At 48.9% G+C, this 15,989-nt stretch overlaps 1 protein-coding gene across 1 annotated transcript in view; it reads right to left on the bottom strand.

Moving 5' to 3' along the window:
• Positions 1 to 275, bottom strand: part of Clic4 (chloride intracellular channel 4) — a 54,333-nt gene extending 54,058 nt beyond the window's left edge. Inside the window, exon 1 of the mRNA XM_005394817.2 lies at positions 4 to 275. Within this exon, the coding sequence (XP_005394874.1) occupies positions 4 to 75 (72 nt within the window). The 5' untranslated portion in view covers positions 76 to 275. The remainder of the gene's footprint in view (positions 1 to 3) is intronic.
• Between the last annotated feature and the right edge of the window lie 15,714 nt (positions 276 to 15,989).

Below are 15,989 nucleotides of genomic sequence, written 5' to 3'. Positions count from 1 at the left end.
CACCTTGACGAAGAGCTCGATGAGGGGGTCTTTGTCCTCCTCCTTCAGCCCGTTCAGTGGCATCGACAGCGCCATGGCCGGCTCGGCTGGGCTCCGTGGACAGCGGCGCGACCGCTACTTCTGCTCCGGGGCTGCTCCGGCTGCCGGCTCCCGCCGCGCTGCGCTCGCTGGACAGTCCCGACAGTCCTGGCCGCGGCCGCGACTCCTCAGCTCCGCTCCACGCCCCGCGCGCGACTCTGAGGCGGCTGCAGCCCGTGCAGCTTCAAGCTGCGGGGCGGGGCCCGGGGCGGGGCTTCGGCTGGGGGCGGGGCCGAGGCGGGCGCCTCGGGACTCTCCGGAGGAAACTGCCGCGCTGGCCCAAGGGGGCGGGGCTTAGGGCGAGGGCGGAGGGGCCCCTCGGAAGACTCAAGAGCCCCCCGTGGGGCGTGGCTTAGCCTCAGGGGTGTGGCCTTTGATGGGCGTCACCAAGCTCAAACGCCTTCAACCCACCCTCCGGAGGGGGCGGAGGGAAATTCCCCGTTCCTCGGGGTCCGGCGCCTGACACCGCCTCCCTCCGCCGCGCCGGCGCGTCCTCCGCAGCTGCTGCTGGTAGGGTGCCAGGTGACCTCATGCCTCGACCAGCCTGGGAAGGCGGGGAGGCGCCTCCTGCCCTCTCCCCCGCTGCAGCCTCAGGACTCATCGCCCTTTCCCGCAGTAGCCGCCTCCCCAATGCCCTCTGTTAGGCGGGGCTGCCTTTTCCAGAAAAACTTTTCCGAAAGTGTTCATCTGCTCCTTTGAAATACGTTCCTTTTTTTCTTCTTCCTCTGACTTCGTTTTCCCTCTCTTGGCTCAGACACTTCTACGGTGGCAGTTACCATATTCGCAAATATTTCTGAGGCCCTACTTTGTGTTCCAGGCTCTGAGCTAGGTCCTGGGCAATCAGCAATGGGCCAGGCTCCCTCTCCGGCCCCCAGAGCTTAAGTCTGGAACTGACGACGCCCCATTGCCTGAAGCCTGCTCGGAACCCCCTGCGCTGGGTGTTTTCCTTTCTGGACAGATTCTTTCCCCCTTCACCTAGCAAATAAGTGTGCATCGCAGTCGAAGAAGGTGGCTGCACACCGACTTGCTCTAACAGATTCTCCGGGGAAGAGAAAAATTCCCGTTTTACCTGCACCCGGGCGGTCCTGAAGGATGTGGGCCTCAAAACGGAAAAAGTTGCTCAGAATCTTATAGGCCTTGAGGGCAGGTGTGGGAATAGTTTGAACCAGGCGGGTGGTAGGCATCTGGGCCTCCTTGGTTGCTGTTGATGCCTGGGGCAGATGTCACCTTTGGAAACTTATTTGTGCCCTCAGCTGACCTTCTCTCTAACACCTGACTTGCAGAAAAATGAAAGCAGAAGGAAAAGAAAAATAAGAATTTCAAAGGAGATGACCTTGTTTGCCAGTTTGATTGATTTCTGAGTTGCGGAAGGGCGGAGAAGGGACTGGGGGCAATCTCCCAGTCACTAATGCATAGCACGCGTCAGAGTGTTTGAATCAGGATTTCTTTTTTTTTTTTTTTTTTTTTTGAGACAGGGTCTTGCTATGTAATCCAGGCTGGCCTTGAACTCACTATGTAGCCCAGGCTGGTCTCAAATTTGCTGCGATCCTCCTGCCTCAGCCTCCCAAGTGCTGGGGTTACAGCCCTGCGTCACCATGTCCAGTGTCAAGATTTGAAACGATTGAATGAGTGCAGGAAAATACAGTGAAACCTGCAAGCCCCCTGCCCCAAGCAAGTTGTTCACAGTTTCTTACAGGAAGTCTGTTAAAGGACCAGTGTACCACAGAGATTAGAAATACATGCTCTGGAGCCAGGTGTGTTTGTGCATGAGTGTCATCTCAGCACTCTGAGGCTGAGGTAGGAGGATCACCGGTTTGATCCCAAGTTGGGCAGTTTAGCAGTTTAACAACTTAGCCAGATCCTGTCTCAAATTTAAAAATAAAAAAGGGATGGAGCTGTAGGTCAGTACAAAGACCCTGGATTAAGTCTCCAGTACTGAAAGAAAGAAAAGAAAAAAAAAAAAAACCTCTGGAGCCAGATTGTTTAAATTCACATCGTTGTTTTGTTTTTGTTTGTCACAGTGAAGTGGAAGTACAGTTACTTTTCAATAAACTTTTTTTTTTTGTCTTTTTGAGACAGGGTCTCGCTATGCAGTTCAGGCTGGCCTTGAGCTCACTTTGTAGGCCAGGCTGGTCTCAAACTTGCAGCAGTCCTCCTGCCTCAGCCTCCCAAGTGTTGGGATTACAGGCGTGCCTGGCAATAAATTTTATTTTATATAGAAAAATTAAAATTAGATTCACAGCTTGACAACAACACAATGTCCTTGAAGACTTCAGCCTGCCTTTCATTATCCAGAAGGGGTCTAGGTAGGTGCAGGTCCTTGCTATCTTGTATGTGCTGTGCAGTCAGTGATGGCCACTATCTGCCCTGGCCTTTGGCTGTCCCCGTCCACCCCTGCAAGCTAGCATGGCATCATATCCAGTTCCCTCTGTGACCAGCTTTTTGTTGAAAAGGAATAAACACCAGGGCCAGGAGTCCACCGCTGAGGTCAAGACAAACAAAAACAGAGGTGAGTGGCTGGACTCTGAACTGAACTGTTTGTTTTTCACAGAATCATGAACTAAAGTTCTCTTGCAGCCTCCCTCCTCTGCCTTGCCTTAAAAGGAACTAAAATGGTGATTCCAAGCTGAAACCAACCCAAGGATCCCACAGAACCTCAAAGAAGACCCAGCCTGGCCTGAGGCAGGGCTTTCTGTTCTCCCAGATGTGCATGCGGGCTGTGGGATGCAGCTGGGGTCACTGAGTGTCCCGCAGGCTGTCCGCACCAGGACGTGGAGATAACTTGGACCTCCAAGGAGCAGCAGAACGGGATTCCTTAGGCTTCCTTGACTAAACACAGCTCTTAGCTAGGAGGAAGCCGGTGGCCCGCTCCTCCACAGAGTCTGAGGGAGGGTGACCTCCAGGACTCCCGCTGCCCACCAAGAAGCCCCGGCAGAAGCTCAGACCCTGAGCCTGTGCTTGGAAGCCTGGTCACAGTCGGACCTCAGGTTCCAATTTCTAGCCTATTGGCTGATATGGATGATAGAGGGACGGAGGTGAGGAGATGTTTATGCAGGGAGGCTCCACAGTACATTTCATTCAAGTCTCCTTCCCGCTGTGAAAAGCAAGCCTATTTTGCATCCTGTGACCATGTTTGTTTTTATAATCCACATAGAAAGTTTAAAGATGGGTGGAGATGTGTTCTTCTCCACACACCCCTCTGACCTCATCGCTACTGCTCTCCCCACTGCTCCCCACCCAACCACCTTCCTCCTTACTATTCCTGTTGCCTCAGGGCCTTTGCACTTCTTCAGATCCCTCCCTCCACCATCCTTCTTCCAGAATTTCCACAGCTCTCACTCTGTAGCCTCCTTCAGGTCTTTGCTGGACTATCACCTTCTCAGAGAACCCTCCCCAGATGCCACCCCAGGCAGCACTGCAAGCTGCTAGGTCTCACTCATCTTCCCCTTCATTTCTGTCCTCTGATACACATTTTACTTACTTGTCTGCTCCTTGTCTGTTGCAAATGCCCCCACAACACGTGAACATAAAGTCCTTTAGAGCAAACATTTTTGCTGGCTTTTGTTCACAGCTATATTCTTGGCTCATAGAACAGCTCATCAATAAAACTTATGGAACAAGAACCAGACATAGTGGCCCATGCCTGTAATCCCAGCACTCGGAAGGCTGAGACAGGAGAATCGCTGCAAGTTAGAGGCCAGCCTATGCTACAGAGTGAATTGAAGGCCAGCCTGAACCACATAGCGGGATCTCGTCTAAAAAAAAAACCAAAATAAAAACAAAAACAACAAGCCCAGCATGTACGGTGGCTCATGCCTGTAATCCCAGCACTCTGGAGGCTGAGGCAGGAGGATCGTTGCGAGTTCGAGACCAGCCTGGCCTACAAAGTGAGCTCAAGTCCAGCCTGAACTGCACAATAAGACCCTGCCTCAAAAAAAAAAAGGAATAAATAAATAAATAAACAAGTCATAGCAGATGATTGGGGGACCTAAGCTTGTGGACTCTGGGGCCAAACTGCCTGAGTTCCAATCCTGCCTCTGTCATTTACCAGGTCAGGATGACTGTGCTTCAGTTTTGCACCTGTAAAGTGGGCCTAAAATGAGTGCCTACTTAACAGGGTCATCTGTCGATCAATCGATCGATCCCTCTGTGTCAGCGCTGGGATGTGCAAGTGCCCTGTCCTCTCCTCTGCCACTCACCGAGCTCTCGCTGCGTGGCAGACACCTAGCTCGGCACTTTTGTAGCCGATCCTGTTTGTTTGTCATGGTGTTTCACAAGCCTAGTTTTCCTTGTCCTCATTTTACAAATAAGGAAACTTAGGGGAGAGGAGAACTTACCACAACACATTCTGCTGGGAAGACGGCAGAGCTGGGACTCAAACCCCAGACTGTATTCCTCTTCATTACACTGTATACTAAGTGTAGGGGGAGGGGGAGGCAAACTCCTAAACATCCTTCAAGGCCCAACTCAAATATCTCCCTGCTCCAAGATGCTTCTTGCATACAGAGCCCCTGACAGAGCTGAAGGGTTGATCTGGAGTCTACACCACCCATCCGGGATCCCACTGTGGGCCTCCCTAGGGACCTGCCTGACTGCTGGCTTGGGGAAGGTCCTTAACCCTAATAAGCCTCCCTATCACTAGGACAGGGAATGTAATAGAAACTAAGTCATGCAGTCATTGAGAGGATTAACTGAGACCGTGCCTACAAAGCCTTTAATAATAAACACCACTTAATAAACACTTGTTAGCTGTTATTACCTCTTAGGTCAATGTCTGCTTTTTCTTGAGTATACTATGACATTCTTGGAGGGAAGGCACATCTTGTCTTGATGTAGCTCAATGATAGAGCACTCGCCTCACATGCACAAGGGCCTGGGTTCAGTTGCCAGGGCCCTCCCTGCACAAAGTTAAAAAATGATTTCTCATCTGCGCGATTTCCTTATATAAAATGATAACTATAATACCTCCCTCATAGGGTGGTTATAGAGATTGATGCAATTAACAGAGGTAAAACATATAACACATAGCAAGTACTCAATACATTTTTGTTTTTTGTTTTTTGGTACTGGGAATCGAACTCAGGACCTTGCGCTTGCCAGGCAGGCGCTTATGCCGCTGAGCTATATCCCTGGCCCCATTGTTGTTATTATTATTAATGCTATCCTACGCCTAACTTGGTGCCTGGCACCTAGTGGTGATTCAATCCAATCAGACTGAGAGAGTAAGTATCATAAATTTCAAGCATTGCCTTTTAACCTCCCACCTCCCAAGTTTTACACTGTCCTTTATTTCCCTGCTTCTAACAAATAATAGGTGCTCAATTAATTTTTTTGGGGGGGGTGCTTTTTGAGACAGGGCCTTACTATGCAGTTCAGGTCGCCTCAAACTTGAAATGATCCTCCTGCCTCAGCCTCCCAAGTGCTGGGAAGTACTCGGTGAATCTTTGCTGATGCCAATCAACCTGGCTATGGAAAATTTCAACTTGGCTTGCACTTCAACTGTGTCCCGACATGGGTCCTATAAAATCCCACAGATTGTGACTTAGCCATCAATTTGGCTGAGGCTTAACGTGAATGCGGTGTTTGCAGACACACCAGCCTTTCCAGCTGCCCTGTAGATCCAGGCTCCTCAGGAGGAAGCAAGTCACTGAACAAACACCGGAGCTGGTGACACACTTCAGTTCCGCTCTGCCAGGCTCGAGACAGAGCTCCAGTGGGTCCGAGGACACAGAGGCCCTTCCTGGCCACAAGCCCATGGACCTTCATTGTGTAGCATTTACAACAGGAACACAGCAGAGAACTGAGGCTCGAGGAAGTGAGAGTTTGCCAAGGGCCGCACAGCCAGTGAGTGGCAGAACCTAAATCAAATCTAAATCTCCTTGTCTTCATCACCATCGCTCGGAACCGTGGCCTCGTGGACTTCTTATGTGACTGCAAAGGAGGCTACAGAAAGGTTTTGGCACTTAAAAAAAAGCTGTTTTCAAATTTTTCTGCAGAACCCTCTCCCCAACTCCATCTCTTTCCTTCATGGTCCTGAGATCGGAATATTTTACGTAAATGCTTCCAGTTCAGGCCAGGAGTGGTGGCGCATGCCTGTAATCCCAGAATTTGGGAGGCTGAGGCGGGAGGATCATTGCAAGTTCGAGACCAGCCTGGGCTACAAAGTGAGCTCCAGGCCAGCCTGAACTGCATAGCGAGACCCTGTCTCAAAAAGATGGAAAAACAAAAAACAAAAGACCAACGCTCCCAGTTCCAGTCCCAACCCTGCACTTACTAGCTCAGGCAATTCACTCCATTTCAGTTTCCTTCTCCATCAGGTTGGGGAATAATGAGTCCTTCGGAAGCTCATGTGGTAGCAGGGAGGGAAGGTAGAGTCTGCACTGATGTGAGGACTTGTCCTTCACGTCAAAAAGAAGTTGCCAGCTGGGTGTAGCAGTGCACACGTGTGATTCTAGCACTCAGAAGGCTGAAGCAGGAGAATAACTGAATTTGAGGCCAGCCTGGGCTATGTAGTGAGTTCAAAGCCAGCTTCAATTGCATGGTGAGACCCTGTCTCAAAAAATCAAAAACAAAACATCCACAGGCACAAAATCTCCTGGGACAGCTGTCTTCCCTTTAGTTCCAAAGGAAACCTAATACCAACAATAAGAAAATTCTTGAAAGCAACTGGATACAAAGTTAATGCTTTTTAACCAAGAGTGGTGGCTCATGCCTGTTATCCCAGCACTCAGGAGGCTGAGGCAGGAGGATTGCTGAGTTTGAGGCAAGCCTCAGCTACAAAGTGAGTTCAAGGCCAGCCTGAAGTACATAGCGAAATCCTGTCTCAAAAAAAACAAAGTTAATGCTTTTTTAAAAATCAGCAGCTGGGTGTGGTGGCACAGGCCTGTACTTGCAGCACTCGGGAGGCTGAGGCAGAAGGATCACCTCAAGTTGGAGGCCAAACTGGGCTACATAGTAAGTTCAAGGCCAGCCTGCACTACAAAGTGAGACCCTGTCTCAAAAACCCAAAACCAAAACAAAACACTGACGATTACTCACTAAATGAAGAGGTATAATCTATTCTCAGAAACTCAGAATATTGATGATGTTGGGTCTTTTTTAATTAATCTAAAAATGTGATGTAATACCTATCTACCACATTTTCGCCCTTACATATCATTTTGGTATAACTGTATATCAAATGTGCATTCTCTCTGGAGGGAGATGAAACAAACTGTCAAGGGTCCTTACTCCTGCCAGATGTGATCCCAGCACTCACTAGAGAGGCTGAGTCAGGAGGATTGCCACAAGTTCGAGGCTACCCTAAACTACATTGTGAGACCTGTCTCAAAAAAAAAAAAAGAGTGCTTACTCCCGAAAAGGGGAACTGAGTCACTGGGAGGAGGTGTGCGTTGGTTTACTTATATGCTATTTTGTTTTGTAACTTTTGTCCTGTGTGTAGGTATTATCTATCCAAAAATATATTTTAAAAAAGAAAAGGGGACCTCAGTGTGGTGGTGCCTGCCTGTAATCCCAGCACTCAAAAGGCTGAGGCAGGAAGACCCTTGTGAGATCAAGGCCAGCCTGGGCTTCACTGAGACCCAATCTCAAAAAAAACAGAGGGAGGGTGGTGCTGGAGGATGCAGCTCAGTGGTAGAGCCCTTTCCTCGCGGGCACCAAGTGCCGTGCTCCACCCCAGCACGAAAACACAAAAAGAGAAAAGACAGCTGAAGGAGCCTCTGACTGCAGTGAAGCCTAACCTTGCAGACAGTTGCCTTTCCAGTTCTGCGGTAGGGAGCGGTGTGGCCTCAGGCCCATTTCCTCCGGCCCGGTTTCCTTTCCTTCCTTGTCTCACAGTAGGATGAGAGCAGAAAAAGGACAAAAGCCATTTCTCCCCTCTTGTACCTGACTCCTTCCTACGGCCTCCAGCGGCTCCCAGCCCTGGCCTCACCAGCAGCTGGAAGATCCAGCTTGCGGGCCCAGTCTCTGTCTCCCCGTCTGTCTCTGTCTCCCTTGCTCTCCTCTCTCTTCCTCCTTAGCTCTCTTTACTGCTCTCATTTTCCCTGTCTCTTCCCCGCCCCCCCATGAGGACCATTTGGGTGCCCTGCAGACCTGCTCCCCTGGGAGAAGAAACCCTACCCCCAGCTCCTTTTTGCCCTGCTCGGCTGGAGAAGGTCTCATCTTGGGGAAGTTATAGGTTTCATTTTGTCACTTGGAAGCTGCTCCAGCCAGGAGGGGAACCCGAGTTGACTTGAAGCCAGGCCCTTAATTGGATTGGATTCCCACAGAGGCCATTAGCCTAGGCTGCAGCTTGGCAGAAAGGAAACACTTCCTCCCCAGCCCAGCCCCCACCCCCACACACCACAGCCCAAGTCTTGGACAGCCTGCTACCCAATAAGGCACGGTATTAAGTTTCCAATTATGATTACTCTCCCTTACATTACAAGAGCTTTTCACTGTCTCTAGATACTGGCAAATATGGTAAGCACTGTGAGTAGTCTTATTTGATCTCATTATTCACTCTTGCCACAAGTTTTTAGTGAAGATCTACTGTGTGCTAGGCACTGTTCCAGGCTCCAACCAGATAGTATCTTGGCTTTTGTAAGCATTGCAGTCTATTTGAGAAGACATACAATAAACACCCAGGCCAGCATGTCAAAGTCAGGAGGCAATAAGAGCTATGAAAAATAAAACAGAGTGCTGGGTATGGGCTCACACCTGTGATCCTAGCACTGGGAGGCTGAGGCAGGAGGATCATCATGAGTTTGAGGCCAGCCTGGGCTATATAGTGAGTTCAAAGCCAGTCTGAACTACATGGCAAGACCCTGTCCCCCTCCCCCCAAAAAAAACCCAAAAGAATAAGGCAGAGTAAGGAGATGGAAAGGGACTTGGGGGCAGGGAGTAGAAACATTTTTTCTGATAAGATGACATTTGAGTAAAGATCTGTAGAAGGTAAGGATGATATCCAGATAAACAGTGCTCTGGGCAAAGGTAATAAATAGCAAGTTCAAAGGCACTGAGGCAGGAATTTCTTGGTGTTCTGAAGGAAGATTCCAGATGCTAGAGAGAGATCTAGGTCTGAAGAGTCTAGAGACCATCTGCTCAGACCTCCTGCCAATTCAGGGGCTCTTGTCCTCCCACTCTGCCTAGTGAACACTGAAGAGGAGTAGAAGGTTAGAAAAACCTATTTATGTGGATCTCAGCCCTGGATGAATAAATCACCCCATGGCCAGAAGAAAAAGAAATGACATTTAGGGAGATATCCATGATCATATTATCCAATAAGGCAAAAAAAATTTTTTTTATTTATTATATTTTTCTTTTTGAGATAGGGTCCTGCTATGCAGTTCAGGCTGGCCTTGAGCTCACAGCTATCCTCCTGCCTCAGCCTCCCAAGTGCTGGGATTACAGGCATGCACCACCATGCCCGGCCAAAAAAGATTTAAAATTACTGCTATAATTTGAGTATCTCTACCAAAACACATGATGAAACTTAATCCGTAGGGTTGAGGATGTGGCTCAGGAGTAGAGGATTTGTCGAGCATGCTTGAGGCCAGGGGTTAAGTCCTCAGCATTAGAAAACAAAAAGTTTGTAATCCCCATTGTGAAGTATTAGAAGGTGGGGCTGGGCAGAAGCGGTAAGAGGCAATTAGGCACGAGGACTCTGCCCTCAGGAATAGATTAATCCACTGGTGGATTAACGTGTTAGTCGTCTGGGGAGTGGATCTGTTATGAAGGCCAGTGTGGCTCTCTGTCTTGAGTGTGTATTCCTCTCCTCCTGTGAGGCCCTGTGTCACCTTGGGACTCCGCAGAGTCCTCACCAGGAAGAAGACATTCACCAGTAATAGCCCTTCAACCTTGGACTTGCCAGTCTCCAGAACTCTGAGCTAAATAAACTACTAGTGGCATTAAAAAGAGCCAAATACTTTGCTTGGCTCAATAGGAAAGAAACCCGAGGGCATCTCAGGAATTGGTCAAACCTTGACCACAGCAGGCGCAGGGAAATAAAGGTATAAACTCCTTTGAAAAACTTTGCTTTGAAAAGAGAGTCCCAGGATACCTTGTGTTATGCTTTGTGTTCAGATGTCCCCCCAAAGCCTCGTGCAGTCATACATGGGGCTTTTTCAGAGGTGCCTGGATCTAGAGTGTGTGATGCTGGGATTGATTCATGGTGTAATGTTAGGCTCAAGGGTACTAGGATTAAAGGCAACTGCTACCACCCTACATAGCCTGGATGAGGTAAGAATGAGCTGTGTCTGCCCCTTGCTTCCTTTGCTACTTACTGCCTGCCTTGAACTGTCTCTCCCCTGCGATGCCACCCTGCCTCCCTAGCTGATTATGGACTGAAACCTCTCTAAACTGAGCTAAATAAACCTTTCCCCCCCTAACCTTGAGCATCAAGTATTTTGTTTTAGCAACAAGAAAAGTAACTAAGACACCCTGCTTCCCTACTGACAGAAGTTGTTTCCCTAGGGTTCATCTCACAATCAGTTAATCTGATGGATTAATGATGTACTAATCCATTGAATGGCCTATTAACAGCTAGGGCTCTATTGGAGGAAGTGGGGCACTGGGGCTGAGTCTTTGAAGGATATATCTTCTCCCTGCCCCTTCCTCCCTTCCTATCTCTCTCTCTATCTCCCTCTTTCTCTGCTTCCTGGCTTCATGTTCATTATGAAGTGAACAGCTTCCCACTGCCATGCTGTTCTGCCATGAGGTTTCTGTCTTACCACAGGTCTAAAAGCATCAGAGCCAGCTGACCACAGACGGAACCCTCTGAAACCGGGAGCCAAAGTAAACCTTTCCTCATTTAAACTCTTTATTCTCAGGTATTTGGTCATAGCAACACAAAGCTGACTAACATACCCGCCATGCATAAGACCCTGAGTTGATTCCCCAGTACTGAAAAAAAAAAAATTATCTGGTGTCAGGTATTCAGTTATGGCAACAGATCATGAACTAAGACAAGTTACCAATCCTTAGGAGACAGGAGCAATGTTTGTTGGCGGTGTACGATGTTACAACACCTACACTGATTTCCATATTTGAGAAGCCCATGATCCAGGAGAGATAGGTGACTAGTTTAAGATTACACAGATAGGGACTTAAACTCAGGCCTAGTTCTTGCTTATTTCTCCTCCAAACCATAAGCTCCATGAGACCAGGCCCACATTTATCTCCACCTCCTCGTGGCCACCATGTAGCATACCACCTGCTCTGAAGTTAGTGCTTAAAAATGTTGACAAAGATGGGAGGGTAGCTCAGTGGTAGGACACTTGTACAGCATGCACCAAGCCCTGGATTCTACCCTCAGGATCACTAAAAAAAAAAGGTTGACTAAATGATTAACAATCTCTATCTACAAAGCCTGCTATGATTCTAATATACCACATTGCTTTCCTACCAAAATATGGTATACCCAGTCACTGGAATATTCTGTAGCTGTTTAAAATTATAATTCCCTCAAGTAAAACATGATTCATTTATATACTAGAATAATACACAGTCATCAAAAATGATGTTGAAGTTGCTGAGGATGGAGCTGCTGGCCGGGATAGGGACTGTCAGAGTTGGCCACCAAGGCCATGACATTCCGTATCTGGTAACTTCAACTCAGGGCCCGCCACTGCTCCATGGGCCTCCACTGGCCTCCATCCAATCAACCCCAGATCCAACTTCCCAGAGTAAAATATCAGCCTGGAGGCTCAGTTATCATCATTATCATCATCATCATCATCATCATCATCAGTGTTACTATTATTAGTGCCTTCACTATTATTAGAGGAGTAACTGAGCACTGATTAGGTGCCTACTGCATGCATTGCATATACCATCTCATTTAATAACTATGCCAAAGTTGAGGATCATTATTGCCTTCATATTGCAGAAGAGGAAGCCAGACTTAGAGGGATTAAATCACTTGTCGTCAGAGTGAAGTAGCCAGGAAGTAAGCAGCAGGGATGGGATTTGAATCCAAGTCAATTCTGACTCCAGATGGTGCCCTATGCTGCCCCCCATGCCCACCCTAGCCATCATGTGGGCGGTACTGTGTGTGCAGCAGTCTCCCCCATGGCTGCCCTACCATTTGGCCTGAGCTCAGAATAGGGGTGTGACATTCAACCTAGAGAAGCAGCTTCCACCCCAGAGCTGGGGCCCTGGCTCTGAGGAGGCGACCATTCCCTGCTGCCTGTGGACACAGGGACAGCCAGCTATTGCCCCAGGAGAATCCCAGGGGTGTCCATTCCTCAGCTGCTTCCCTGCAACATCTGAGCAAAATAATCCAATCCTTTTAAGTCATAAAATTTGTTGTAAGGAAGGACATTTCTTCTCCATCCTTGGAAGCTCACGGTTCATTTACTTGGTACTTGGAGGCCTGAACAGTGGGTCCTTTGAATCACAGCTAGGTAGCAGAGGGGGCGTGGAGCTATTTGAAATTCAACAGGCAAATGTATTTTTTCAAACCTGACAAGTACCCTTCACGCTTCAAAAGAATGCATGAGCTCCCCCGCTCAGCGCTCCACAGCCAGCAGAGACGCAGAGAGCCAGCGGAGCACAGGAGCCTGGAAGAGCAGCGGCCTGAGGTTTTCCCAGCTGCATCCCACATCCCCAGCTGTCCGCCTTGCTCCCTCCCTTGCTGTTGTGTGATGCTTGGTGGCTCTGGTTCCTTGTCTCCTGTGTGAAACAGACGCTAACCTCCTTATGCAGAGCCAGGCTTCCTATCGCAAGGGCTGTACGGTATTTGGACCAGGACTGCCTGTCTTTGTGCAGAACACCGTGTTCCACAGCACCATGCCCTGCTGGGGCTGACGGCGCAGGGGAACAGCCTGTGGCAGAGGAAAATGGTCTGTCTGAGCGAAACATAGTCACTGCCAGAGGCCTGAGGGTGGAACCCAGCACTTTATCTGCTTTTCTGTCTGATATGCCTCTTGCTTTCATTTTGTTTTGTTTTTTGCTTGTTGCAGGGCCTGATGCAAGCCAAGCAAGTGCTCTACCACTGAGCTATACCCTGAACTCTGCTTATTTATTTATTTATTTATTTATTTGTCTTGTCTTTTTGAGACAGGGTCTCACTATGCAGTTCAGGCTGGCCTTGAGCTCACTTTGTAGCCCAGGCTGGTCTCGAACTCACAACGATTCTCCTGCCTCAGCCTCCCGATTGCTGGGATTACAGTGCCTCTTAATGTTTAGGCAAGGCTCCAGGAATCTTTTCATCCCCTGAAGCTGATGCTGGGTCCACCCCATCACTGGAGGGACCAGAGTTCCTGGGGTGACCCAGTAAGGCTCCAGGCTGGGAGCGGTATGTCCAAGCCCCACGCCCTGTCTCTTGCTGACCTTGGTGGCCTCTCATACCATATTCCTGGTAGAGCATGCTAAGAAAGGCCCCATCCCAGTGTCCACAGGGGGTGAGGATGACAAGGACAAAGAAGGTGAAAGGGGACAGAGCACCAATTCCTGCTGATCAGAAACAAACACTGCAAGAATCAGCAGGAACAGGATATTTACATGACCTGTAAGTGTCCCCACGGACTCTCCTTCTTGGCAAGGAGAAAACTGTAATTTACACAATGGAAAAGCCAGGCCTTCTCTAACCAGGTGATCAAAATTAACATTACCCTCTCCACGCAGACAGACTTCAGACACTTCTGGAGGCAATGCCCAAGAAGCACACAATACCATTTTTGTAAGAGTGTAGCTGAGAGTGCACAGCCGCACCTGATCCTGAGGGGACATCAGACACACCCACAGCAAGGAACAGTCCCTAGAATAACTGCTCTGTATTCTTCTAAAGTTCAGTGTCACGAAAGGCAGGGTTGTTGTTCCAGATTAAAGGAGAGAAAAGAGACATGACAACTAGATGCTGTATGTGATCTCAGGCCAAAACCTGCACTAGAGGGGAAAGAAGGAATTAAATTTGCTGCTGGGCATGGTGGCGCATGCTTGTAATCCCAGCACTTGGGAGGCTGAGGCAGGAGAATCGCTGTGTGTTCAAGCCCAGCCTGCACTACATAGTGAGTCCAGGCCTGCCTCAACTACACAGCAAGACACTGTCTCCAAAAAATAAAAACAAAAAGGGTTAGTGTTTACAATCTTTTCTCTTTTTTTAATTTATTTTTTGTTTATTTTTTTTGCAATCTTTGCTCAAGTGGCTCAGAAAAAAGCAAATAATTCTATATGTGTATGTATACCTACTTACATATCTGTCTTTATCTGCACAGTTTTCTATGTCTGGAGACAACAAAGTAGCACAATAGAAAAACTGGTGTATCCAGGTAGAGCATCTTTAAGAGTTTTCGTGTTCTTGCCAGTTTAACAAGGACACAAACAGAACGCCTGGGTGTGTTCAAGCTATTTCAAGTTGAAATAAGCACTGTAGAGGTTCCGAGGCAGAGAAAAGCTGAAATCCCAACTGAAGTCCAGGGAGCTGCATCTCCAGCCCATCTAAGTGAGGGGGCGGAACTCACTCTAGGATTTCTCTCTTTTTAAGGACTTGTTTGTGGTTTGGCTGGCTTTCCTTTTGCATTTAACAGCCACGGAAGCTCCAGCCCTCCCCACTCAGCCTCTCTGACCCAGAGCTGAAACACGAGGCTCTGGGTGCCCACCACTGCCTCTTTCCAAAGGGCAGGGGCTTCAGAAGTGGAGAACAGAGGAGGGAAAGCGCAGCTCCACCCTTTCCAAGTCCTGAATCCTGGACAGTCCTGCCCTCACCAGGACTGGGCCACCAGAGTCTGCAGGCTGCCTCTGCTGCTCGCTGCCTGCCAGGGACGTCTGAAGACACCTGTCCAGCATTCTCCCTGAATGTGTAGTATCAGTGACTGAGGTTTTATGCACCAAGCAATGCATATAGTGGTTATGGACCCCAACTCTAAATTCAGGCTGCTGGCCAGGTCCCGCCCCAGACACCTCAAGCAGCGCTTCACCTTCAGGAGCCTCAGTTTCCCCCTCCGGAAGTAGGGACAGCACACTACCTCAGCATTATTTGAAACTACAGGATGGGATGCGCCCCAGAAAGAGCTGGCATGTGCTAAATTCTCAACAAAGGCTCGCTGTTGTTAACGTTAACCACAGCCCCCGCCCTGTCCAAGTTTGCCAGCTGATCAAGAAAACCGCAAATTTGAAAAGCTGAGTTTCAAGCACGAGGTTGTGAGTTCGATTCCTGGTACCGGAAAAAAAAACAAAAACAAAAACAAAAAAGCTGAGTTTGGTGTGGGGGTGCACATCTGTAATCCCAGCACTCAGGAAGCTAAGCAGGAGGATCCCTACAAGTTCAAGGCCATCCTGGGCTATGTAGTGAGGCCCTCTCTCAAAAAACCCAAAAATTATAATAAAATAAAATGAAGAAGAAAAGCCAGATGACTGCAGGACTGGGGGAAATACGCAGAGTTCCCAGGGCCGGGTAAGTCACAGCCAGGGCATCCTTTTAAGGCGGAAGTGGGAGTCAGGGAAGGTTTGTCAGAGGCAGGATGTTTAACAAGGACACAGACAGAATGCCTGGATGTGCCAGGCACTATTCCAGGCCCTGTGAACACCAAAATGAGTAAAATATTCTCAGTCCTCACCGAATTCCCATTGTAGTGGGACGTCCAGACATATCACAAACACGTTAACTAGTGTTAAGTGCTAAAATGAAGAAGTGTCCAGGGGGAGGGGATAGAAAATGTACCCACTGGGAACAGGCCTGCCAGCAGCCCCCTGCCTCTGCATCTGGGTTTTGATCTTGACTCACTGTGATTTGAAGTGGACCCCAACTGCTCCTGTGCCACTGAAGGCTCCTACACGTGCGCCAGCGCCTACAGATGTCAAAACTGCAAATGCCCCTCCTACAAGAAGAGCTGCTAGCTGGGCGTGGTGGTGCACACCTGTAATCCCAGCACTCAGGAGGCTGAGGCAGGAGGATCGCTGCGAGTTTGAGACCAGCCTGGGCTACAGAGTGA

The sequence above is a fragment of the Chinchilla lanigera genome, unplaced genomic scaffold (genome assembly GCF_000276665.1).
Source record: "Chinchilla lanigera isolate Chin_1 unplaced genomic scaffold, ChiLan1.0 scaffold00051, whole genome shotgun sequence".
Classification (NCBI taxonomy): domain Eukaryota; kingdom Metazoa; phylum Chordata; class Mammalia; order Rodentia; family Chinchillidae; genus Chinchilla; species Chinchilla lanigera.
Note: the sequence above shows the minus strand (reverse complement) of the source record. Positions and strands in the feature narration are given on the sequence as shown.